Source organism: Thunnus thynnus, chromosome 19 (assembly GCF_963924715.1).
Source record: "Thunnus thynnus chromosome 19, fThuThy2.1, whole genome shotgun sequence".
NCBI lineage: Eukaryota > Metazoa > Chordata > Actinopteri > Scombriformes > Scombridae > Thunnus > Thunnus thynnus.
Window position 1 is genome coordinate 1,387,268 of NC_089535.1, and position 27,804 is coordinate 1,415,071.

General features: G+C 38.2%; 1 protein-coding gene and 1 long non-coding RNA gene across 2 annotated transcripts in view; one reads left to right on the plus strand and one right to left on the minus strand.

Moving 5' to 3' along the window:
* Positions 1-27,804, minus strand: part of LOC137170626 (uncharacterized) — a 303,513-nt gene that overhangs the window by 178,232 nt on the left and 97,477 nt on the right. The window contains exon 3 of the mRNA XM_067574134.1: positions 8,128-8,223. Coding sequence (XP_067430235.1) covers positions 8,128-8,223 — 96 coding nt within the window. The remainder of the gene's footprint in view (positions 1-8,127; positions 8,224-27,804) is intronic.
* LOC137170650 (uncharacterized) lies at positions 983-27,616 on the plus strand. The gene is made up of 2 exons (XR_010924647.1): positions 983-1,407; positions 27,393-27,616. It is a non-coding gene; the product is annotated as an uncharacterized lncRNA (long non-coding RNA).

Sequence of the window (27,804 nt, forward strand, 5' to 3'; positions counted from 1 at the left end):
CTTCTTCTAGTCAACAGAAATGGCTAAACATTCAATATTAATTCTTAATCTCTCTAATGTCTTTTTTGCTGGATATATTCAATGCAAAAGGAAATTTCTGCCAATTAATTTCTACATAAAGCGGGGACCAAAAGAATCTTCCTGGGGGCAGAATTACAGCTTGTATGTAATTCCTGATGTATTTATTAAAGCATTTATTCTTAATGTCAACTTCTCCAAGGAATATACCTCTATTGAATGGATTAATCATTGAAACCTTGATTACTGAACCTCTGAGAAGCTGCAGCACAGCCCTCAGCAAAGCATCAAAAACCACTGCATAACTGGTGACCTGAACTCAGAGAGGAATTCATTATTGTTAGTAACTTCCCATCAGTAGAAACAAGTTGTTTAATCAATAAATACCATTGTCAACCCATTAGTGACTTATTTTATATTGAATATTCTTGTTATTCCAAATATAGTAATTAGTTGGTGAAAAATTATGTTTGTAAATCAGTTTCCAGGCCAGCAGAGCTTGTTCATGGAAATTTGATAACTTACCAGGTAACTTAGCAATTCTTTAATCACATTTGTAGTGTAGCCTGACCGGAGTGGCTGGTCACTATTCAATTATCTCTATATCAATTATTTAATCACATTTAAGCAGAAAGTTTAAGTCCACCCATTAAACTAAATACATATATAGGGAGGGTATTCCAAATGTTGTCCTCTTCTATAATCAAATTGGTTAATCATTACACTTTGAAAGTATTATTTAACATTTTGAAACTTAGTACGTCCAGACCACCATTTCTTTTTATGTTGCATGAGATATTTTTTCTTCAATTAGACACTTGTTCCTCCAAATTAAATAAAATAAAATCTTGTCTATTCTATTGTATATTTTGGGAGGTATTCCAATGATAAAAACACATAGACAGATCTAGATATTCCCTCAGCTTTAGACAGTAAAACTCTTGCCGGTTAGATTTGTGTTTTATTTGATCCCAACTCGCTCTGACATCATGCAGATGTGGGCAACAACAACCTGACGAGATCAAGTCGGCCGCAGTTGTTGCAGCTGCAGCTGTTCTCCACTGACTGCAAGGATCAGGGCATGATGGGAAACGCCTGGCTGTCACCTGATCAAAGAGCTGATTGGTTCAGGTGTTTGATCAACATGATGTTTTATCTTCATTTTGGATTTCAGTTGTCTGATCTTCTACTAAGAATTCAGATGTGTTGATGACAACTTTTATCATCCAAAGAGACAGAAAACATTCAATAACCAAAAATTACAACAGACACAATATGAACATTACATCATTATTTAATTCTTGATGTGAAGCCCTAGCAGTCTGAATATTTGACAGATAAATGATATAATGTCTATTTCTGCTTTTTTCCCTCTTGCATGTTGAGTAGGTCTGATTTGTGTTTTACTTTATTTATTTGTTTGTGCATAACAAAATATAGGTAACAAACACACTTTTACATGCATATACTCAACTATTCATTCATTTGAAGTAAATAAACAAAAAAGAAATAAACTTAAAATGAAAATCTGTGCAGGAGAGATAAGAAGATAAAACATTATACAAAGAACTCTCTCAAAAAATCAAGAAAAGATAAATTACATAGAAAAGAAAATAATAATTTAATTTAATTTGAATTTCTTTCTTTCATCAATGAGGTATGAATGAGTTTGATTAGTGTGACATCAGCTGATTACAGTCGGCATGTTGACCAGCAGGTAGTGATCCGCTTGCTGCAACAGTTACATTTCTATGTAAAATAATTTAATAGTCTAATATTGGAGATTACAGAATAAATGTTGTTTTGATTATTGATTATAGGTCATTTTAACAGTTTATACTCTATCATACAGATCAGCATTAAAACAATGTTAGTGATTGATCAGCTGAGCTTGAGTAGATTGATCTGATAACATTTTATTAAATCAGGATCAGATCTAACAGGATGTAAATATTTCTGTGACTTCCTGTAGATTCTTTGAAAGCTGCTGGAAACTGTCTGACTTGACTGCAGCTTTTTGTCACTTCCTGCTGATTCTGCCGCCTGATCCCTCCACTTTACAAGAAAGGAGCAGTTCATCTCAAACAAGCCTACTGATCAGCTTTCCAATAAGGAGGCGTGTCGGCCGGTAAAAGACGTGAAGGCTCTTGTGTATCTTCACTCATGGCTCCTCAGAGCAGGAATAAGAGCTTTGGGACGACCTGCAAGATGGCGGAGCAGAACGACTTCCGGTTCAAGTGAGGATCGAGGAACCTCAGGTTTCTGTAATCCTCTACTGTGATACAAAAACCAGGTTTCTGGTTTACATGACAGGACAGAAATCAGCGGAGTGCCGAGAGTCGACTGTAAACTGGTTACTGAAGTGCAGCTGAACACACTGATGAAGAGTTTTGATCTGATGAAGCTGAGAGCAGAAAAGAGGCTGAACTATGAGAGTGATTGATGTGAGAATCCATAACAAGAAAACCAACAGCTGCTGTCACTATAAGATAAACTCTGGCTTTACTTTCACTGAAGTGGATCAACAAATGATAATTAAACATTAAACTAAATGAACAGTTATATATCACAGAGGAGGCGGTTTCCCAGAATCACACAATTGAAATTAAAAGATGATTGCGTCTCTTTGAAAAAAAAATTATTACAGTTATCAACATGACACTTAATAAGATTATAATGAAATAATGTTTGTGATGTTTAAACATTTATATGAACAGTGTAGAGCTTGTTGTCTACACAGCTGTCTGATGTTGTTCATCTACATCACTGTATCTTCAGCTGCTGTTAGTTTACCAAACATGTATCGCAGCTCTGCTTTGTTTTTTTCATCCATTCGTTTTTTCATCTCCTCTAGCTTCTTGACCTTCTCTGTGGCTCCGATCTCCTTCATCTTCTCAATCAGGAAGTCCAAGTGGACATAAGTGGACAGAGAATTATCATTCAGGGCGATCCGCTCTAGTTGTTCCACATGTTGGTAGGCCTCTTCAAGCAGCTGAATCTGAATCTTCTCTGCTCTCAGTTCTTCCATCTCTGTTTGAAGATTTTCCAGAAGGCTCTTCTTCTGCTCACAATCTACCTTTTTTTTTTCATATTTCTCTTTCACATCTTCAAAGGTCTTCTTAACTTTCCTGGTCTTGTTCACATATCTCCACTTTTCTTTAACATGATCTGATGCAGGGCACTTATTGGTACAAACAGTACAGCGACCATCTTTCATGACCTCACAGTGTTTTGGACTCCAGGCCTTTGTGCATCCAGGATGGTGACAGTTCTCTTCACAGATGTTACAGGTGACAGCTCCTTCATAAAAAACCAACCACCACATCCCTCCATCAATAGGCTCTTTGTCTTTGTAGACCTCATCAACTTCTACAGTGAACTCTTCATTCTTCTTCATCTCTTGTTCATGTTTCTTCAGAGCTTCTTGAGTCTGTTGGATCTCGTTCTGTTTTAGTTCAATCAGCTGGATTCTTTCTTGCAGGTTTTGGATGCAGGCTGTTATTCTGATGCGTGAGTTCAACACTTCAACAGTTGTTATCAGCTTTTGTGGTTTAGATTTTTCCAGGAAGTCTGTGAATCGTTTCATTCCTGTCTCTGTTACCCTCCATGCGTTCTCTAAAGCAGCCTTTGTTTCCTCTGTTCTCTGTGTGGTCTGGTTGTTATTAAACAGGAAGTGAACGAGCTGATTCTCCTCATTTTTGGCACATTTAATGTTTGCAACTTCAAGAGCTTTCAGAGCATTTTCAGGTGTTATTCCATCTGAGTGTGTGATGAGAGCAACAACATTTTCCTCCAGATCTTTTCCAAACGGAGACATCACTGAATCAAAGATGTACTTCTGTCGGTCACTCAGTTGATTCTCACTCGCCTTCAGCACCAGACCCACTGCATCAATTTCATGAACTCCATCTTCTGAACGGAACAAGTCAAATAATCTTTGACTGATGATGTCATCTTGTTTGATCCCTCTGGTGTCTCCGTATCCAGGAGTATCGATGATGGTCAGAGAGAAGGGCAGAGTTTTACCTTCAAAACCAAAGATCTGGTACACGATCACATCTGATGTCTGACTCTCTGTCTGACATCTTCTCTTCTCTTCTTCTACGATCTCAAACCAGATGTCATCCTCAAACTTCACTCCCATGGTGTAGTTGACCAGAGCATTGATCAGAGTAGACTTTCCTGTTCCTGTTTCACCAACAAGTAAGATGGTTTTGTTTTTCTTCTTCAGGTTTTTCTCACCAACAGTTTTTCTTGTCAGATTTCCAAACTTCTCTTCCTTTGGTCTCAGCAGGTAGACATCAGGAGATCCTGAAGAGATCAGAGAACTTTTGGAGATGATGTCCTCATAAGTTGTGTTATAAGTCCTGTCGAAAAAGTAGAGATTCAATCAACTCATTCCTTTCTCATAAAACTGACAAGTTAAATACATTTCTAATTATTTTTCACATACATACATACAACAGTATCTGGTTTCATGTGACTCTTGTGCTCCAGAATGAATAATAGTACAGTGGAATATAAATACTGCAGCTGTGACATCTGTGATTGTAGAATATGAATAAAATGACGTCAAACCAAACAGTCACATTTGGAGATTTTAGCCTAAATGTGAGTTCTGGTTTTGACTGTGAGGGCAGAGACTCAGATTACAGTCAATTAAACAGGATCCTCTTCTGCTGTGTAACATACCAACCCAGTCTCACATCAAAATGTTTAATAGCTACGTTGGTCCACAGTGCAAAACGGATTAGTTTCGCAATAACGGCTCTAAAATTGTGAGATCCCTATGTTTTTGTTTTGTCCTGTTCTTTTCTATTGGACTGCGTCCTCATCATGTGACTGTCAAGTTTCTGTCTGCAAAAACAAACAAAATGGCTGACATTTCTTTAATTCTCAGTGGAAAATGCAATATTTTAGGATAGTTTCAATATTAAAATGCATTTTGATGACATTTCCAGCAAGAAATGTACATTTTATTTTCATAATCTTTGTTCAGTGAATGTATATGATGTTTAGTTTGTTAGTTATTATGAAGGTTGTTTCATGTCTCGCTAGAAACTGTAGAAATGCAACATCTACTGTTGCTATGGTGGTTGCTATGGGCCCTGCTGCCGCTGAAACCACATATTTGCATGTTGTTTGAATCATTGTCTTTGTATTGTGTAGTTATCTGAGCTGTTATGTTATTTGTGTTATTTTATGTAAGTGTTTGTAATGTAATTTGAAATCCAGAATTTGAAGCTTTGCGATTGGCTGACTGGAGTATCAGCTGCCCGGAAGTATTTTCCTTCCTGTCAACGTGTCAACGTTTTCTTTTAATGATATCTTTAACATTTTGTCAACAAAAAAACACAAAAGTGTCCTTGATAACTCAACAATATGATGGTTAATGTTAAGGCCATCAGTATTAATTATTTCTCTTTCGATTCTGAGAACTGAAGGGTTTTTTGTCAGTTTTCAATTGCGGAAGCGACTTCATTACCCATGAGCCTCCACGACCGTTACTATGGAGACAAACAAAGGCCACTTTGTGTTAAGCTACAAAACTTTTATTTACTATAATATCTGCTATTTACTTTTAATTACTGAATTTATTCCATACTGATTAAGATTTTTGTGTGCTGTTGGTTCATTGAGTTCCCCCACCCACACACACACACGCACATTTACGGTCCTATCTTACGCCCGGCACAAAGCAAGTGTCTTTGTTAGTTTAAGACTGATGCAGTTGTCATTCTCCCGTCCGGCGCCCACGTTGTTTAAATAGCAAATGCATTTGTGCCCATCAGAGCATCCATGGGCGTGTTGGTCTTAAATGAGGTGTGGTCAGGTGTATTGTTGGCGCATTGCTATCTTGAGGCAGCAGAAAGCGATTGTGCTATTGACCAATAAAAACCTGGTCTAACATCAATGACGCAGTGTTTCAGTGTTATTTTAAGGAGCATTATCAAGACAGTAATACACGTTGGTATTTAAACAGACGGACAACAGCTGATCAGACACAGATCAACTTTCCTGCTGCATCAATACATGATGACATGAGGAAATAAATGAGGTGAAAACAATGATTAAACTAAAGAAGGAAATAAATCTGCACAGCTTCTAGCTGCTGCCAGCAGCAGGATCAGAACCATGGAGAGCTGATCAAGTCCTGATAACTGTGTTAATGATTCTTTACATGATTAATATTAATGATTTAATTATTGAACAATATTTAACAAATATTCTTTAACATTTGTTAGAGTACAGTGATCAGGTTTCCATACTTTCAGCAATTAAAACCCTGCTGTTTTGACCTGTTACTCCATGACTGAACAAAACGATTTTAAAGAAACCAAAAATATAACAACAACAAACAAACAACAAACAAACAACAAATTAATGAACAGGATGTTAAACTGGTGGTCTGGGGCCACTGAGGGTCCAGGAGCAGCAGTGTGCCCGTTATGGATCGTGCGCTTTCACTTTGTGCACCAGTAGATCCGTTTCCTCTGCAGAGAAGCTTCCATCTCACTACTTGGCAAATGTGTCATCATAATAGCAATCCACCAAGGTGCAAGTACACCTGGCTGTTAAAGGGAATGGGAGACGACACTCTGATTGGTTTACTGCATTTATGCCGAAAACACACCCATGATTAATGAGGAGACTATGGACAACCCCTTTGAACCATGCACCTGGCACAGCGACCATTTTTCCACCGTTAGAATAGCAAAAGTGGATTTGGACACACCCTCAATGCAGTTGCACCATGCACTTCAGACCGCCCACTTCAGATTGTTAAAATAGGACCCTTTGTGCATTTGACTACTTTTTGGCTAAAATATCTGAAATAAAACATAATCTTTACTTAACATAGATCATCTAGTTTGGCTGTACTAGATATTTGATATATTCGGTAGATATATCTTTTCACGACCCTATTTTACAAGCCTACTTTGCTCACTGGATGAACTACAACTGTGGTGCTGATTTGTATCAAGCTGCATGGCGCTGCTCTCGGGAATTGTAGTTTTTAAAAAATATTAACATTTTTCCTAGAATAAGAAGTTGTAAATGTGAGTGAATTGAGAGTACACTGAGGAGTTTAAGGGGTTGGTAAACACATTTGTGTAATCAGAGGTCAAGGTTCAAAGGTCAGTATTTCACAGCAGGAACCATGTAGAATCTTCATACTGACATGTAAAGGCCTTTACACACTGGGGGCGTTTTTTCCATGCGATTAATTCAAACTGTTGTTTGTGTCATGAGTACTCTCACATAGAACTGAGTATCCTGTTGTGTGTGTTTTGAACTTATTTGCCGTATCTATATTGATTGATCAGCTCCCAGTCTGTCTGTGAGCACTGCAGGTAGACAGGTAGGTTCACTCACTACACTGGGAGAAATAAAGCCAATGAATCAATACATTGATGTATCATGTATCATATGTATCATCACCATGTATTTATAAATACAAACACATGTTCAGTAAGTGTCTGCTGTCAGTCAGCCTGGTGAAGGCAGTTTGTCCTCTCAGCTCTCCAGGAGCTGCAGCTGTGGACAGAGACGCTGAACGCAGGTCAGAGATCATCATCCAGTGATGATGATGATCCTCCTCACTCGACAAAAGAAGAGGAGAGCGTTATATCCGTTCAGTCCACACCGGTTCAGGGTTCAGCATTTCTGTCCACAGAAGCAGCCGCTGGACAAACTGCCCTCACCAGGCTGACTGACAGCAGAATGAGCTGTCGCAAATTCTTTTGCAAATTCGTGTTTCTGTGTTTCTGTCACAAATTCGTATCACTGTCGGTGTGAATAGTTTTGATTTAAACTATTTGCAGGTGATTATTTCACAGTATTTGGTTTAATTCTACATCAAAGTTTTAATTTTCTCATTTCATGGACACAAGCCATCCCAGTTTCACAGAGCACTTTGAAAGTCAAAGATAAAACATGATGCTGATCAGTTTATTGATCTTGTTCCTGTCAACTGATGAAAACAAAACAGGATAACATTCTTCCTGGACAAAATAGTGGTGAAGAATATATTTGCTATCAAAAGTTTTAATATAGATAAGAACTTTCTTTGTCAGAAACGCCTTTCTGTCAGGTTTAAGTTGATACCTTTCACTGTTAAAACGTATTGGTTGATCCATGGACCAGTCACTCCTCATGGACACACAGCTGGGGGCAGGAGAGTCTGGTCTCTGCTGATGGATCCTGAAACAACAAAAGACAAATAAAGGCAGTTTAAACCTGAAAAATGTTGAATTTTGACCAGAATGTCACCTGTTGAAATCTAAGAACCAGACAGATCATCTGTAAGAGAACAATGGAGGAGAGGTGTTTTCTTATTCACTCAGATTCAAAGTGTTGTCAGTTTCAGTCTCATCTATTCCTCCTTGTAGACGGAATAATTGTCCAGCTGATCTAAACAAATAGGGGGCGACATTTCACATCTCTTCCCCTTCCTCCATGGAGATAAATTACAACATAACTCTGAGTAACAACTGATAGTTACACACATGCTCCTAGGATAGGTGTCAGTCATAAAATGTCAGAGAACTCACTGATAGTAAAACAACTTTTTCTACCAAACAGCATCATCTTTTCATTAATTGCTGCCATTTTACAACACAGTCATCCAGTAGAGAACTAATTTATTGATATGATATTTCAATATCGATCCAGCTTACTATGATGTGCTACGATGCCAAATGTCTCATGGTGCAACTCAGTGCAGTTCATCAGATCAGCTGATGTGACCAGCTGATGTCTCATCTGGCCAGTGTCTGCAGCAGCAGCTGGCTGCTCTGACAATGTAGGTGCAACTTTCCAAACAAGCATTATTTGGATAAACTGACCACATATTACTACCATATTACCACACATACTTTAAACAGTCCTACAGCGACAATCTCAACAGCATTCAGCCTGGATCCACCATTACTGCTAGGGCTCAGGGCAGCTACTTCTTCTTCCTGTCATGTTAGACTGAGGGCAGACTGGACGCTACAGTGACTCACTATCGCCCCTGTGGTACAAAGTGGTATTATGAGACAGTACAGGCGCTAGCTGGTTAGCATGCTAACTTCAGTAGATATCTCTGTAACACAATACATATAGGTCTTTGACATTATGTCAAAACTGTGATTTCTTCACATTCTGTTGATAAATTTAGTTAATTGCAGAATGTTTAAAACTAAAATAAACATATTCTGACACATTATACCTTTAAAAATAAGTAGCCTAAATTATAAGAACTTAAGTTTTTGCATTTCTGAGCCCTGAGGTAATGGTTGAAATAATCTGTGTGGCATAAAAATGCCATTTTAAAGAGGTTAAGTTAAAAAAAAAAATCCTATCTTTAAAGAATAACCGTTGGGCCCCTGGCACCTTCATGCTGGGGCCCTAATGATATAGCTACTCTAGATGGCATTACCCTGGCCTCCAGCTCCACCGTAAGGAATCTGGAGTTATCTTTGATCAGGATATGTCCTCTAACTCTCACATAAATCAAATTTTAAAGACTGCCTTTTTTCACTTACATAATATCGCAAAAATCAGACACATCCTGTCTCAAAAAGATGCAGAAAAACTAGTCCAGGCATTTGTTACTTTTAGGCTGGATTATTGCAATTTCTTATTATCTGGCTGCTCTAACAAGTCTCTAAAGACTCTCCAGCTGGTCCAGAATGCAGCTGCACGTGTTCTGACTAAAACTAGAGAAAGAGACCACATTTCTCCCATTTTAGCTTCGCTGCATTGGCTTCCTGTAAAATCCAGAATAGAATTTAAAATCCTTCTCCTAACTTACAAAGCTCTTAATGGTCAGACACCATCATATCTTAAAGAGCTCATAGTACCGTATTACCCCACTAGAACACTGCCCTCCCAGTATGCAGCTTACTGGTGGTTCCTACAGTCTTTAAAAGTAGAATGGGAGGCAGAGCCGCCATATTTTTCTTCATATATTATTATCATATATTATTCGGTCCGGGGTGCAGACACCCTCTCTATGTTTAAGAGTAGGCTTAAAACTTTCCTTTTTGATAAAGCTTATAGTTAGGGCCGACCAGGCTCACCTTGGATCAGCCCTTAGTTATGCTGCTATAGGCCTAGATTGCTGGGGGACTTCCCATGATGCACTGAGCTCCTCTCTCCTCCTCCTCCTCTCCATCTGTATGCATTCATGTACCATTAATGTATGTTACTGACTTGGCTTAACTGATTAAGTTTTTTGTGTTTTCTCGTCTTGCAGGAAACCTTCAGCTACAGACCGACTGCTGTCCAGCTTGATGCCCACTGCTGCTGCTATTATTATTATTAGTTATTAGTTTTTATAAGGCATATTTCTATTATTATTATTGTTGTTGTTATTTTTATTAGCCCGGTTCTGCTTGAGGGAAGTTTTTTTCTTGTCGATGTCGCCAAGTGCTGCTCATGGGGGAATGTTGGGTCTCTGTAAATTAAAGAGTTCAGTCTAGACCTGCTCTATGTGAAAAGAGCCCTTGGTGCTATATAAATAAAACTGACTTGACTTGACTAATATTTCTCTAACAATGTCCTCTTGCTGTTAAGCTGCCAAAGTCAACATGAAAAAATCCTAAAAATTAAAAACATTGATCTGGGTTGTCTTCAATGACTGCACTGTGCTCACAACAATATGCTTGACAAACAGCATGTAGCTGGAGGCCTTTTTTGTCTGAGTTGTGCTGCTGTGATCCTGATTGGTAGCTGAGCTGATTGCTGACAAAACACATCATCAAGGTGAACAACGTCTTTTACCCTGCCATGCTGTGTGCAGTGGAAACATACTTGAACTGTGCCAGCATGACTCGACTACTCCTAACTGATCATGGCATGGTGTAATGGGTTGGAAATGCCACATGTTAAGTTTTTTATGTAAACAGACCCCCCCTAATTTTTTGTTAACTATTTGAACTAATCTAACTCTGTTTATACAGTTTTGACATCAGGTCAATACTCAAAGATGTCAGTAGACAGCGCTCTAATGCCACTGTGGATACCTGAGGGAGGTCACTCGAACCTGCTCTGCTCATGTGCAGCTCAATATTAAATGAGCATCGGCTAGAGCAAGACGCTAACTTTGGCTCTCTCCCTTATTAATCCACACGATGTTTTTATCGGCTACACAGTGCACCCTTGCCTGTGTAACCTTTGCTGCCGGTCCAGATTTCCCCTAGGTCTGGCACCGGTAACAATGACGACCACACAATGGAAAAACACTACAATTCTACAAAACACATGTAAAGCAGATGGACAGACTCTCATGATCCCTCCCTCCAGGATCCTTGAAAGGGTAAACAGCTGGTCCACTGATCCAGAGTAGCATTTCAGCGTATGCAGTCTATAAAACTTGGTTTGTTCGATGGTTAAAATCCAGCCTTTGTTATTTTCTTTTTATCATATTTCATTTCATGTTAGAACATTCATGTATTTTCTGTGTATCTGATGCACAAACACAGAGGACGTGACGTAGCTAGGTGTGATGGATCATGAATATTAGTGACCAATAATAGATGTGTTTTTATTATGTTTCCTGCCACCATACAGGCTCACTTTGGTCTGGATTACAATATTTATATTATGTACTGGTTTGCTGTAAATTTCAGATGCTTTGTGTGTTCATTGTTTTAAACTTGGTGTGATGGTGCAACAGGGTGATTAGTTATGTAGCTCGCTACCGTCTCTCAATTTCCTGTCTCACCAGTTACAGGGCATATGAATGAATTGATTATATCATTTAGTAAGTTACATTATTTCTAGTTTCTGTCACAGATCTGGTAGTGCAACATGCTTCAAATGAGAGCAAGAGGACGTCTCTGTAGTGTAGAGTTGTGTTTTAGAGTGTAGTTATCAATGAAAGCCTGTTTATAAAGCACTGCCTACAGCCTGTTCAGAGTTACTTGTTAATGTTTTTGGTTGCTGTGTGTGTATGTGTGTGTGTGTGTGTGTGTGCCTTGTTGTATTGTTACCTGTACTGTATAACGTGGCTGTGGCTCCATCAACAATAAATTATCTTCTGATTAGGAATAAACCTGCATCCTGTGTGTGAACTGTCCATAGCTGAATATGCTGCTACGCTGCTTTGACATACAGCATGTTGGTATTTAAGTTTGTTGTCTGTTGTGTGTAAAATCTTCTAAAACTGGTGTAAAATGTCTCTGGCCATTCAGATTAATACAAAAATCATGAATGTTGCGCAGCATTTAATTTGATGTCATTATATAAACTTTCTCTCAGCACCCCCAACTCTGACTGACTTCCAGCATCCCCAAATCCAGGACCAGGACAGAATCCCAATCACTTCACCTCAGTCTGAGTTTGAACGATCCGCCACCTTTCCAGCATCCAGCATAAACTTTCCAGAGAGGCTGAGCAGTGTGATACCTCAATATTTAGATCATATCCTCTGGACCCCCTTTTTTGACAGCCAAGACAGCCCCACAATGTCCAGAAACTTCAGCATCTCAGAGTGTATCTCATCAACTCCTTGTTTTTAACTCCCCCTCAGTGACCTCCATCAGAGACATGGAGACATGTTCTCCTCGTGCTCCTTCTGTGAGCACAGAATCTGCAGTGCTTCTGGTCTCCTGATACTGTCTGCTGCTTCAGCTTCCCCTCATCAACAAATGTTCAAAAGCCTAAAACAATACAGTGACATTATCTTGACTTACTCTCCATGTGTTTTGGAAAGAGGAGGTGGATCCATGGTCCTATTGTTCTCTACGGACACACAGCTAGGATCAGGAGATTCTGGTCTCTGCTGTGCAGGATTTCAGGAACAACTTCACCTACTTCCAACGTCTGTGGAGAAGAAAACAGTCTGAAGTCAAAACTCAAACATCACTTTGTTGTTGTTGATGGTGGTTTATGTTATTATTATCTACAGTCTCTCTGTAAGTAATCTATATTTTACAACAAATATATATTTTTATATATTTGTTGTTGTAAATGTTAATATTTTTATCATATTTGTATGTATTTATATTTTTGTATAGATGTGTGGGATTATGTGACAGTTTTTGTGATTATTTCAGACACTGATAATGTGTTTTATCTTGATTATGTATCAAGTCCTGCCATGAATTGTTCATATAATGACGTCAGCATGATGCAACTAATTTGGTGTCTATATAAACTTTACTCTTTGTCATGTTTGATAATTGCTTTTTACAGTCAAACACATTTTTTGGGAGCTAAGTTTGCTTTACTTTAAAGAATCCATATACAATTTAAATTCTATCAAGAAGTTATTTAAGTTTGGGAAAGGTAATGAGTGCTGGTTAACAGTAAGAATTTATGATTAAACTTCACACTTGTTTTTTGCTTTTGTATATGTATCATTAAACATTAATTTTAAGTCAACTGACAAAAATTTCAGGCATTCAGCTTAAAGACCAATCCACATTGAGCCTGATCCTGTGGATAGTCTGTTGCAGGAATTAATAATAATATTAACAACAAATAGAAATAAAACATTAGACTGTTTTCAATAATAATTTCCTACCTGTTGTATGATGACAAGTCAGTTATTTACACTCAACTTAAGACTGACTTCAGCACAGAGAAACACATCTGCAACAATATAAAACATGAAAACATCAAAGTTGTTGATGGATCATCATTAACATTGAAAAGCAACACATTCACACATGACTATATGTCACCATCATCTCTCCTGCTGTTGGAGCAGTTATTGATCCTGAACACAAACTGTTAACAGATCTGATCTGAAGACAAACACAAGATATTCACACAAACACTTTCAACAACCGAGCGACTCATTAAACTAACAGTGAGAGCAGAGAGGAGTCATTAAACACTGAAAACTGTCAGTTATGACCTTACCATACGGAGAATAATATCTGCGACACGGCGGTGAAGAAAACAAAAGTAAAATAGTTCAAACACCCAAACAGAGAGGAAGTGGGGGGGGGGGGGGGGGGGGGCAGAGTCTCAATGTCACAATTTTAAATACTAGGATAAAACAGAAATACTCTCTGTGTCTCTGTGTCATAATAAACCTGAATCACACTCAGCTCTCACATCCTGCTGCTGCATGTTGATCAGATCACAACAAAATGGCTTCCTGTAACTCCTCTCTGACACTCTGTCACTGATGGAGTGAAGTTATTCAAGTAGTTTAATAATAATAAGAGATACTTTCACCATTTTAATTCTCATAACTGGACTATCAGAAGATTATGTATTTATATATCATGTATGGATGGTTTTACATGTTAACAGTCTATGATTTGTGTGTTTTTGCACAATTTTAACTTTTTTAACTTCAACCATTAAAATATCTCCAAAATGATTCCAACTCTGAACTGTAAAACATGTTTCACAGAGGAGGTGTATTTATTTATATATAACCACGTGATTTTTTTCTATGAATTTAAAAAAATATATTAGACTCTCTGGGTACTTTGCCCATTGCGTCACACTCCCACCCCTTTTTTGATAAAAGCAGTCCCTCTAATTTGACTGGTGTTAAATTCAAACTCTGACGTCTTAATAGCATGATAATAATTTCACCTGTGGCCTTTCTGCAATGGCTGACATGGATCTATGTAGCTCTTTCTGCTATCTTTACTGCAGTTGGTTACCAGTAGAACCTGGAATGGGCCTGTCCAATGTGGTTTTTGCCAGTTCCGCTGTTTGCAGTCCTTAACCACCACCCAGTACTGGCAGTGCTGCTTTCACCTGAGTATGAGTAGACTTTAGAGAGTTGGAGAGGTTAATGCAGTAGTTTAGCATAGTATCATCAACCTCCCCCCCACCTTAGGGGTTGTAATTGCTCAGGAGAAGACATCCCTGTGTCCATGAGTCTCCCATGATTATCTCAAATGAGGACAAACCTGTTTTAGATTTGCCTCGTCTCCTCATGCTCAGTAACACTCAGGGGAGGACTTTTACTCGATTGAGTCCAGGTTCTTCACACACTTCAGCTAGTTTATTTTTGATAGTGCTATTGTCTCGCTCTACTGCTCCCTCAGTCTGGAATTGATAAGCACAGTATGTTTTCAAATCAATCTCTAAGTAATCTGACATTTTATCAACAGATATTGTGTGTACCAATATCTGTTGGCAGTCTCTATCATCCCCCCTGTTGATATGTGGTCCTTCTTCCCATGTGTCAATCTTGCAAGATAAGAAAACAAACATTTTGGCACAGTTTTAGCTCTTTTGCACCACAGTTTGGATTGCAGCTTGTGTAGCTGCTTTTGCTGCTGCATCAGCACTTTCATTTCATCTTATCACTGAGTCCTGTGCTTGGGTGTGTGCCTTACACTTACAAACAGCCACTTCCTGTTGGAGTAGATTCTAGCAGGTTAAAAGTCTCAATGTCACAATTTTAAATACTAGGATAAAACAGAAATACTCTCTGTGTCTCTGTGTCATAATAAACCTGAATCACACTCAGCTCTCACATCCTGCTGCTGCATGTTGATCAGATCACAACAAAATGGCTTCCTGTAACTCCTCTCTGACACTCTGTCACCGATGGAGTGAAGTTATTCAAGTAGTTTAATAATATTTAAGAGATACTTTCACCATTTTAATTCTCATAACTGGACTATCAGAAGATTATGTATTTATATATCATGTATGGATGGTTTTACATGTTAACAGTCTGTGATTTGTGTGTTTTTGCACAATTTTAACTTTTTTAACTTCAACCATTAAAATATCTCCAAAATGATTCCAACTCTGAACTGTAAAACATGTTTCACAGAGGAGGTGTATTTATTTATATATAACCACGTGATTTTTTTCTATGAATTTAAAAAAAATATATTAGACTCTCAAATTAATAAACACTAAAAGTAATAAAACTGTTAAACTGTATGTTAAACTCTTTAAAGAAGAATAACATTTTTTCATCATAATTTTATATTCATGAAGTTTATTTCTCCCAACTCAGTTTTTTAAAATTACTATTATTTTTTTGTTTTTTATATATTTATTTAAATTCATATTGTTGTTTCTTTATATACCATTGTGTTGAGCACATGTCTTCACTGTTTGTATATTTGAATGTTTTGGAAATAAAATTTGGAAAAGAAAAAATAAAAGATACAACTGCCTGCTGAAAAATGAATCACCTTTCAACTGAAATGATGTAAATCCACCTGCAGCTCAGCGGGTTGCTGACCCCTGCTACTAAAACACTGATCAATCAATAATTATCTCATAATTGATTGTTTCATGGTGTGATTGGCTGCAATGATTCAGCTCCTTCATGTAAATAAAATGAAATCTTACAATCACAGAGTTGGCTGTTTCTCTCTTGTTCAGGTGTTTCTCTGTGGACAGAGGTCTCTATGAAAACTACCTGGAGACACTGTGAGTCCTTTTACACTAAAACAGTGTTGCAAGAATAAAACGTCTCAGTGTAGACGTAGAGACATCAAACTCATCACAGGTTAGGGCTGCACAACATGTGAAAACCACAACTCAGTGGAACGTCCTACCTGATGATATGAAGAACTGCAGTTCAATCAATACATTCAAGGTCAAATTAAAAAATCTACTAAAGGCCAATCAGCTGAGTCTAGTTTACATTATTAATTTCTGATTGACATTGTGGATGTATGTGATGTGCTGTTTTGTGTAGCTTTGTATTTTGTATTTTGTATTTTGTGTTCTGTGTGTTTTTTGCTTTGTACTGTTTGTTGTTGTGCTGTTGTATGTTTTGATTGTGGAGGACTAAAGATGTAAGTTAGCTTTGAGCTAACTCTGGTGTATCTTTAATGTTTAAAGACTGCACACTGTCCCAATCAATAAATCATATCAAACAAGTTGATTTAATATTTCACATTGTAAATTCGTAATGGTGCATGAGGTTAGGGTTACTGTGGGATGGGATTTTGTTACAATATATCAAACTGTATTCCAAATAATAATAAAAAAAAACTAATAAAGAACAAAAAACTAATGAAGAAATACTTTGAACAAAATATAACAATAATAACAAAATTGATTAGTCTATTGGTATTTATCACAGATAATATTCAATCTATAATATTAATTTCACTTTGATTTGGCCTAAAACTAAAGTGGTTTCCACTGATCCTTCATTATGGGACAGAGTCAGACCTGAATGTTTAAATCTGCTGCATCAAGTTTAAAGTTTAAGAGCTCTGGATGAGGGAGACACAGACAGGTAAAATAAGTATATTAACTAATTATGAATGAGTTTTTTAATTAATGAATTCACACGATCAGCAATTTTCTGTCAGCATTCTTCTCTTGTCTTATTTGCAACAGTGTCACTTTGCTGTGATAATGTGTTTATATTATTCACAGCTTACCGTTGTAATGATCTGTTCCTCCTGACTGAAGTAGGCAGCACGCAATCGGTCCGTTTTGTTCAGAAAAGGTCAAATGACACGTCAAATGCCCTCTTTTATGGGGACGTGCACAGAGCATTTAATAATTACATAATTAGTTTTGACCAAATCAAAGTGAAATTAATATTATAGATTGAATATTATCTGTGATAAATACCAATAGATTAATCAATTTTATTATTATTGTTATTTTTTGTTCAAAGTATTTCTTCATTAGTTTTTTGTTCTTTATTAGTTTTTTTTATTATTATTTGGAATACAGTTTGATATATTGTAACAGAATCTCATCCCACAGTAACCCTAACCTCATTACACATTTACAATATGACATCAAATCAATCAATTTTCTAATCAGTGTTCTAATAGCTGCAGTATCAGCAGTGTTAAACAGACTTGGCAGCAAATCAGGTGGTTGGTGAAAGGGCGGCACTTTTTATTTAAGCCAAAACTCAGAACATAACCTGCTCCAGACCAGGTTACGTTTGCAGCATAAGTTACCATGGTGATGTAGCAGGTTAAAAGAGAGTTACCATGGTGATGTAGCAGGTTAACAGAGAGTTACCATGGTGATGTAGCAGGTTAAAAGAGAGAAACCTTTGTGACATTGAAACCCTGCAGGTTCAACATACCTCACTAACTCACTAATCTCTGTTCATAGTTCAACCCTCAGGTCGTCTTATTACTGCAAAACAACATCATCAAACACAACCTGATGAAACAAACACTGCTCTGCTTCTTACCTGTTCAATCCGATCCCTGTGAGGTCATTTCCTCTGATTCTTGAATCAGACTGTGACTCGTGCAGCGCTGCTTCCTGCTCTATTAGAACAGAAAGAACTGTGTAAAACAGGAGGTGCGACTGATAAAAGCAAAAACCACAGCAGAGGGTGTAGGTGTGGTTTCAGGAGCACAATGAATTCTGGTATTCAGACAAAATAACTATAAAACCATCAAATGGTATTTATTTATACACATTTAGATTACGTTATAATTAAATATATCTTTGTGCCACAAGTCTTACAAAATGATTATAAATGTGTCCTTCCTGTAAATATCTGTATTGTTAACATTGAAAATCATATTTAGTTTGACTGCTGGAGACCTGAGACTGAGATAACACTGTGTTTACATCTCTGACCACAAATCACTACATAAAATAAGACAAAGCATTCAAGATGTAGTTTTAGTTTTGTTCTTCTGCTTAACTCTCTGTCTCCTGATGTCAGTTATGGAAGAAGACCTCAGACACTTTACTTCAGCAAAAGTACCAATACATCAATGTAAGAATACTCCTTTATATCAGATGACAGCAGTACATCTGGGTACTTTGCCCATTGCGTCACACTCCCACCCCTTTTTTGATAAAAGCAGTCCCTCTAATTTGACTGGTGTTAAATTCAAACTCTGACGTCTTAATAGCATGATAATAATTTCACCTGTGGCCTTTCTGCAATGGCTGACATGGATCTATGTAGCTCTTTCTGCTATCTTTACTGCAGTTGGTTACTAGTAGAACCTGGAATGGGCCTGTCCAATGTGGTTTTTGCCAGTTCCGCTGTTTGCAGTCCTTAACCACCACCCAGTACTGGCAGTGCTGCTTTCACCTGAGTATGAGTAGACTTTAGAGAGTTGGAGAGGTTAATGCAGTAGTTTAGCATAGTATCATCAACCTCCCCCCCACCTTAGGGGTTGTAATTGCTCAGGAGAAGACATCCCTGTGTCCATGAGTCTCCCATGATTATCTCAAATGAGGACAAACCTGTTTTAGATTTGCCTCGTCTCCTCATGCTCAATAGCACTCAGGGGAGGACTTTTACTCGATTGAGTCCAGGTTCTTCACACACTTCAGCTAGTTTATTTTTGATAGTGCTATTGTCTCGCTCTACTGCTCCCTCAGTCTGGAATTGATAAGCACAGTATGTTTTCAAATCAATCTCTAAGTAATCTGACATTTTATCAACAGATATTGTGTGTACCAATATCTGTTGGCAGTCTCTATCATCCCCCCTGTTGATATGTGGTCCTTCTTCCCATGTGTCAATCTTGCAAGATAAGAAAACAAACATTTTGGCACAGTTTTAGCTCTTTTGCACCACAGTTTGGATTGGAGCTTGTGTAGCTGCTTTTGCTGCTGCATCAGCACTTTCATTTCATCTTATCACTGAGTCCTGTGCTTGGGTGTGTGCCTTACACTTACAAACAGCCACTTCCTGTTGGAGTAGATTCTAGCAGGTTAAAACTCGTGACGCATGCACTATTTGTTTACCTATGGATGCTAGAAATCCTCTCATTTTCCACAATGACCTGAAATCATGTTCAACCCTGAAAGCATACCTGCTGTCTGTATTGTAAGGAATTTGGTGCATTTTGTAAGAGAAGAAGAGGTCGAGGTTGCTGAGACACTGTGGACATGTTACTCACTGAGAACTGTCTTAAACTTTTGTTTGCTTAAGCTGTTGCATTTATATGAGAGTGTTGTGTAACTGAAATTAAGATGCGGTTTTGATGACATCCTTCTCCTTTTATATATACTCACTTCTCTTTTTTTAGTTCTGTTTTGATAATGTGTGTTTTAAGATTGTTTTTGATAACCCTTTTTAATACAATTCTGATAATAATTATTTAAATATTTTAGTTTTAGATAATCAGCTTTTTTAATAAATATTGTTTTGCATTAAATAGTTTTATTACTATGGAGGTTAGAGACTTTCCACTGTGAAGACAACAGGAAGTGTGGCGGCCTCTCTGCTTTGTGCTCCTTGTTGCTGCAGGTTCCTGAGCACACTGATTATCAGGATGGGACCCACCTGGGCCCAGTGTGCCCCGTATATAAAGTCAGAGAAGTAAGTTCAGATCCTCTCTTCTCTCCCAAACACACTCCTGTGTTACTTTTTGGTTCCTTTTCTTATGTTTCACCATACAATACCCACACAACATACACTCACTCATCTACATGACTGATTTCACAGACTAACGCTACCTTTTGTTATTTTTTGTTTGTTTTGAGTACTTTGTGTTACATAAATGTTGAACTATTGAATACCCGTGTGACTTTTTTCCCCCCACAGTCTAGAGCCGGGTTGTGACAGAAGCAACATGTGCTCTGACCCTTAAATGACAGTTTGTGGTTTTCAGTACGTGCTGGTTGTGCAGCTCATCTTGTGCCTGAAACAGGATGTAGGTTCCTCTTTTTGTACCTAAAGACATATTGTGGCTTCTCACCTCTAGAAGCTGACGTGACATTTGCCCTCACTACCTTTTCTTCACTTCTGCTCAAAGTATCAAACTGTCATGTGAAGTTATTTGGTCATTAGATTCTGATTCTTTGAATTTTTAATACACGTGATGATACTGTTGGGACTAGTAGGAGTGCATTTGGTTATTAGTAATAATTATGTATGATAATTGTTAATTATGAAATCAATAGATTATTAATATTGATGTTAATACAACTGTTAAACAATCTCAAGAGGGGGCACAACTGTGCGATCTGTGAGGAGCACGGTTGGTTATTAGCAATTATTAGCAATATTATAAAAATTAATAGAATTATTAATATGAATTAACAATACCGGGGCACCATCCGGAAACCGGGACCAATAACCAAACAAGGTAGTCTCATAAAAGAGTTCACCTAGAATGTTAATATCTGAGAGCTATCAACATTTACAGGTGAACAAAGAAGGTTGAATTTGAGCTCTGACTCCTTCAATCAGCCACTTTTAACAGTATATTAAACACAATAATGACAAAAGAACTTCTCTTAGTAATTCTCCAGCAATGCTCCTAGTTTTTAAAGGGGCGGTGATGTCACAGCTGTGTCATCATGACTTCCTCTGTGCTGGAGCGTCTCTGCCAATGAGAGACTGTTGTTGAGACCGTTTCCGGTTTAGCACCTAGGTGTGAACTTGCAAAGTGCATGTTGGAGTATGTATGGAGTCCATGAGCAGCATTTTGGCACTGTTCCTTTGTTTCAGGGGAACAAAGGAAGGAGGCGGCCTCGAGGCCTCAGAGTTTACATGTAGGCCTCTCATTGTGTGACCCCATGGTCACCCAACAATACAATATGACTGTTTCACTAAAAAGATGTTTTGCATTATCAACTCTGTTGATAGGATGATATTAAAGAAGACCTCTCATCATTTAGGAGTATCAAATCTCATGTAAGAAAGGAAGAGAGACAGATTTTTTGAGATCTTTCATATTATATTTTGCCTGTGTGCTGAAATAAAATTTAAGTAGATCCATTGGATCTGCTGAAAAGGCAAAACTTATCATTTTGGATTAACCTTCCTGATCCTGTCCAAAGGCTCCGTCAACTGAAATACAGTCAGAGGAGGTCCGTCAGGGCCTTCAGGACCTTCTCTGCAGGCCCTACCATTTTTTAGAGGTGTAATTTTTAGTTCATAAAATATTACAAATTAGGAATTATAATGTTATTAGGGCCCGAGCACCGACCGGTGCGAAGCCCTATTGAAACTGAAGGAGTTATTATTATTATTCCTCCGAAACAAACGCATTTTTGAGGGCCTAAACATGCACGAAAACTCATGAAAATTTGCACAGATGTCAGGACTGGCGAAAATTTCGATATTTTATGGGTCTCGAAATAAAGCGGGACAAAATGGCTCGACAGCGCCACCTAGAATTGATCCCCTCGATACAGATTGTCGTAGGAGAACGAAATTCGGTATGCATATGTATCATGACCAGACGCACCAAAAAGTCCCAAGGACACATAGCCTAACTCCAACAGGAAGTCGGCCATTTTGTATCAAAGTTGAAATTTTGCACCGATTTTGTCATTTCCAGCCCGCATACTTTAACGAACTCCTCCTAGAGATTTGACCCCAGGACTTTCAAATTCGGTCCGTATCATCTACAGGCATAGGAGATTAAAAGTTATTAAAACAATTCTCATTAGTCTTTCCTAGGGGGCGTGGCTGGGCGGCGAATTTCGATCCTTCGCCATGAAAAATGAAACGGCTATAACTCCGGCATACATGATCCTAAGAGAGCCAAACCTTTTGTGCTTCATAAGAGTCCCGCCCTGAACGGGTCCATGTGACAATACAGGATATGAGTCATAGCGCCACCTCCTGGCAACAGGAAGTTACATGTTTTACGCTCTGACGCCCTGTGGGCAGCACGGTGATGGAATCCAGCTGAAATTTACTGAGAATAGCCTCAAGACCTTGGAGATCTTATATTATGAAGTTGGTGACCCTTCGTTGAAAGGTGTTGCCATGGCGACGCGGCGAATTTCGATGTGACGCCATGAAATTTCAATGCCTTATAACTTGACTCCATGTGGTCTGATCTTTTCCAAATTTCATATGCTTGTTAAGAGTCCCAATCTGAACACATGTTCAGTCTCATATTTAGCGAAAGTCATAGCGCCACCTACTGGCAACAGGAAGTATCATGCGTCGTACTTTGTCTAATTACTCCTAGGAAATTTGGCTGATGCACCTGAAATTAAGTCAGCTAATAAACAAGACCTTGGTGATGCTACATTTGGCAGCTCATGACCCAAAACTGAATGCTGTTACCATGGCGACACATCCTTCGCCATGAAATATGATACTGTTTTTCAGGGAGAAGGGATTGCTCTACAGTCATGAAACTTGACACACATGTCTAGAGTGATGTCAGCTAAAATCCTATGTGGTCGCTTTGAATGGGCGTGGCAAAATGGCTCAACAGCGCCCCCTTTAAAATTTCAAAATTGCAGCCCCGCCTTCCAGATTAACGTAGAGAGATGAAATTCACAGGGCACATGTATAATGTCAAGACGCACAAAAAAGTCTGTTGACGCCTTATTGTAAGTTGAACAGGAAGTCGGCCATCTGGAAAAACTGGTCAATTTTCGCCTTTTTTTGGCCATTTCGCATACCTTGTATTTTAACGCACTCCTCCTACAGATGTCATCGTAAGGACTTCAAAATCAGTGTGTGTCATCTAGAGTAGTGTATGATCATGATGGTTTGGCCGTGGCGTGGCGTTGAGTTTTGATGTTTCGCCATGACAGAGGAAATTGATATAACTTGAGTGTACATGGTTGGATCTGCCTCAAACTTTACACAACAAGTCACTGACAAAAGCCCTTCGACTGAGCGTCACTTCGACATGCGCTGGGGTGCGAGGGCCCGATCATCGCTGCTTGCAGCTTTAATTAGTTATTAAAATTATGTGATTTTTAAAAAAATATTTTGTTTGATTTCAGTTACTATCATAACCATGAACCCAGTATTTGGAGCTAGAACTGGATGTGTCTGTCTGTGCTTCTTCATACGGCTATCAGGGCCTGCTGGGTCCTTGGTTGCAGGCTCCACTCATAGAAAGCATACATGGCACAAATATAGAGTGACAACAAAATTAACCAATCGAAATTTGATTTGTGGCGACTGGAACACCCCCAGGGTCTGCTAGCAGGCCCCAAGTGATGTCGTCATATCAACCAATAAGCACAGGTATGTCTTTGTGCTGTGGGGCATGCAGGGCTCACGCAGGCAGGCATTGCAGGATGGAATGAAAGATGGATTAGGTTTTCAAGTGACTGGTGAGTCCTGCTGTATTAATTATCTATAGAGTTGATTAAGATCTTTCCTTTATTGTTGGCTGATAGTTGAGCAACATGAGTGAACGTTTACCATCAGAAGACCAGGTTGGCAGTTTTGCTAACGCACGTTTGGGAGAAATACCGAGGTTAGCATAGTTTCAGCTTGTTGAGCCGGTGCTTTGAGTACATGAGTTAACAGGTGTCGAAATGCGACTTTGTAATGGATTTATTTTTAATGACGTAGTTTGCATATTCTTTAGAGTTTAGTTTTTGGTGATGAGTGCACTTTAGCCCCTTTTACACAGCCTGTTCACAGTGGGAATACTGCGCCTGTAATCCGCCTCGCTGTTCGGTGTGACAGTCAGCATGGCGGGACTGGGAGCTGACGCTGTTGTTTAGCCCGTATTAAGACCACATCAGGTTGTGTGGCGTATAGCTGCAGGGTTGAAGAGGTGTGTGGGGATGCAGGTGTGTTTGAGCTGTAGAACATGACCGCTGTGAAACAATCAGAAAATCACATTTTATTGATCTGATTCATCAGCTTCCTCACTAACATTACTAGCGCTCCCTCTCTTCATCACTCTCTAGCTCACTCGACCACAGGGTCAGGAAGCCGACAGAAAAGTCTAATTTAACTTTTAACATGATTAAACAAAGAGAAATGTCCTCCACTTGTCCTAATAACGTCTTTGTACTTGCTCATGGTTGTTTACAGCTCTGATCAGTCTGATCTCCGTCACGCCTCTGAATCCGGAATGCCGACATACCATGTAAAAGCACACATGGAGGCAACTTTATGCCGGCTTTCACTGTAAAAAAGCAAAGGCGGATCCTCTTTATGGCCATATTGTGGGTTCTCTGTATGAAACAGGCTTGCATGTGTGTGACCACTGAAGGCCCTGTGCAAGACCCCACGGTCCACTACTAGATACATTCAAAGGCCCCTTGTTCTTAACAATTCTCTAAAATGTTAAAATACAAATTTGTACTCTCAAGAGAGGATGCAGCCTATGAGTGTTAGGGCTGGAACCAGAGACACAGACAAATCTAGAGTGAGAGATTTCAGTCCCTCTAAGCTCTGGTTCTCTCTGATACTAACATCTCTTAGGAGGAAGAGAGACCTCTAGACACATACTGATTTACACACTGATAATAATATTAATTATTGTCCTTTAATATTATTGTCAGGAAATTACAATTAAAATTTTTCATTTAGCAGACACTTTTATCCAAAGCAATGTACATCTGAGAGCTGATACAACACAAGCAGGCAGGAGAGAACAACACGAGTATGTGCTATAGAACTAAGTTTGTGTCCAATAGGACGTGAGGCAATGCATAGAGTGCATACATTGCATTTTTTTCTCTCTACTTTCAGTTCATCAAGTGCAGAGTGGTTCCATAGACTGTAAAAAATATGGACGTAGCTACCATGACATCACCCATTGGTTTTGTAGTGGAAAATTGCTTGATCACTCAATAAACACACAAAGACAGCATTGTCAGGTTATGAAATAATGTAATCAAATCATAAAATCAGAAGTACAATGCATCATATTTCTGGACACAAAGATACCAGCTAGCTATCTTATTTTTTGTCTGAAGAGTTGCCACTCAGCCAGTCCTTTAAATACTGCTGTACGGACTTTGAAATATCTGTTTACTAACTTTATAGGTCAGTAAACAACCCTCAGATAGAAACAAAAGTCAAGAGTTCAACTAACCTAAGAACAGTCTTTCTTCACGACCGTATATGACAGCATACAATTGTGTATGGAAGCCCTAAGTCATTATAATGAGAAACTATCTCAAAATAATGACTTAGTATCTCAAAATACTGAGTTAGTGGTATAATGCCTGTAGATGGCGTTGTTCAGTCATTTTAAAGCTAATTCATGAACTGAAAAACATAACAAATAGGGGGAAGATGAAATGAGAATGAATCATAGAATGAGACGTTCTTTAATTGATTTAAAATCCTAAATTTTGATTATTTTAACTGTAGCATTTTTTTCTCATTACCCTTACTCATGGTAAACTGATTTTCAGTCTTATTCCTATTCCTGCCTATTTGCTGCCTGCTCAGTATTAAAAAGTCTCAAGAAACCAATACTCTAATATGACAGGGGACATCACAGGGTATCATAATCCTGAGTTTTATTCATTTTTACGGGAGCATTTTTTTCTTATTGACCTTGAAACCTTTATTCTATTTGTGAAAATGCAATAAAGGGAGATTGAACTGCTTTTTTCATATGTAGACCCTGTCAGTGCCAGTGAGTGAACAGGTAGTAATGTAACATAAAAATTGAGACCCTCCCCAACTTTCTCGGTTGTCTGTATCAGCCTGTGGTCTGATTTTCACGTGAAGAACTCGGGCTGGATTTTCTGCAGACTGAGTGGGAGTGAGAGATGCTTTGCTGAAACAAGCGAGTGCGAGCACCAGGATGTTACAGCTCATTAAATGGCTACAGGTGTCACTAATGAGAAGGAATCTCTGATTTCTATAAAATGGTTCATTTCACTATCAGAATCTGATCCATTCGGTTCAATAACATTTGGAAAGTCTAGAAGAGCCGCACGATTGAATTATTTTATCCCCATTCAAGTTAGCAGAGGGTTTAACCGCCAAATATTCTGCCAATTAATTTCTACATAAAGCGAAGCCCCAAAGAATCTTCTTGGGGGCAGAGTTACAGCTTATATGTAATTCCAATTTATTCAAGCATTTATTCTTAATGTCAACTTCTCCAAGGAATATACCTCTATTGAATGGATTAATCATTGAAACCTTGATTACTGAACCTCTGAGAAGCTGCAGCACAGCCCTCAGCAAAGCATCAAAAACCACTGCATAACTGGTGACCTGAACTCAGAGAGGAATTCATTATTGTTAGTAACTTCCCATCAGCATTAACAAGTTGTTTAATCAATAAATACCATTGTCAACCCATTACTGACTTATTTTATATTGAATATTCTTGTTATTCCAAATATAGTAATTAGTTGGTGAAAAAATATGTTTGTAAGTCAGTTTCCAGGCCAGCAGCCACTGCAAGGATCAGGGCATGATGGGAGAATGGATGTCACCTGATCAAAGAGCTGATTGGTTCAGGTGTTTGATCAACATGATGTTTTATCTTCATTTTGGATTTCAGTTGTCTGATCTTCTACTAAGAATTCAGATGTGTTGATGACAACTTTTATCAGCCAAAGAGACAGAAAACATTCAATAACCAAAAATTACAACAGACACAATATGAACATTATGACAATATTTAATTCTCGTCCGCATTATGAACTGAAATAACATCAAACTTTTGGTAACAAGTGTGACATGAATATTTTCATCTGTACCGATGTGAAGCTCTGACTGTCTGAATATTTGACAGATAAATGATATAATGTCTATTTCTGCTTTTTATTTCCTCTTGCATGAGTAGATCTGATTTGTGTTTTACTTGATTTATTTGTGCATCATAAAATACTATTTTTTATACAATATTTAAACATTTGATATGTACACAGAGACATTCACATGTAGGTAACAAACACACTTTTACCTGCATAAACTCAACTATTCATTCATTTAAAGTAAATAAACATCTGTGCAGGAGAGATAAGAAGATAAAAGCTGATACAAAGATCTCTCCTAAAAACTAAATTACATAGAAAAAAATAATAATTTCATTTTATTAGAATTTCTTTCTTTCATCAATGAGATGTGAATGAGTTTGATTAGTGTGACATCAGCTGATTACAGTCGGCATGTTGACCAGCAGGTAGTGATCCGCTTGCTGCAACAGTTACATTTCTATGTAAAATAATTTAATAGTCTAATATTGGAGATTACAG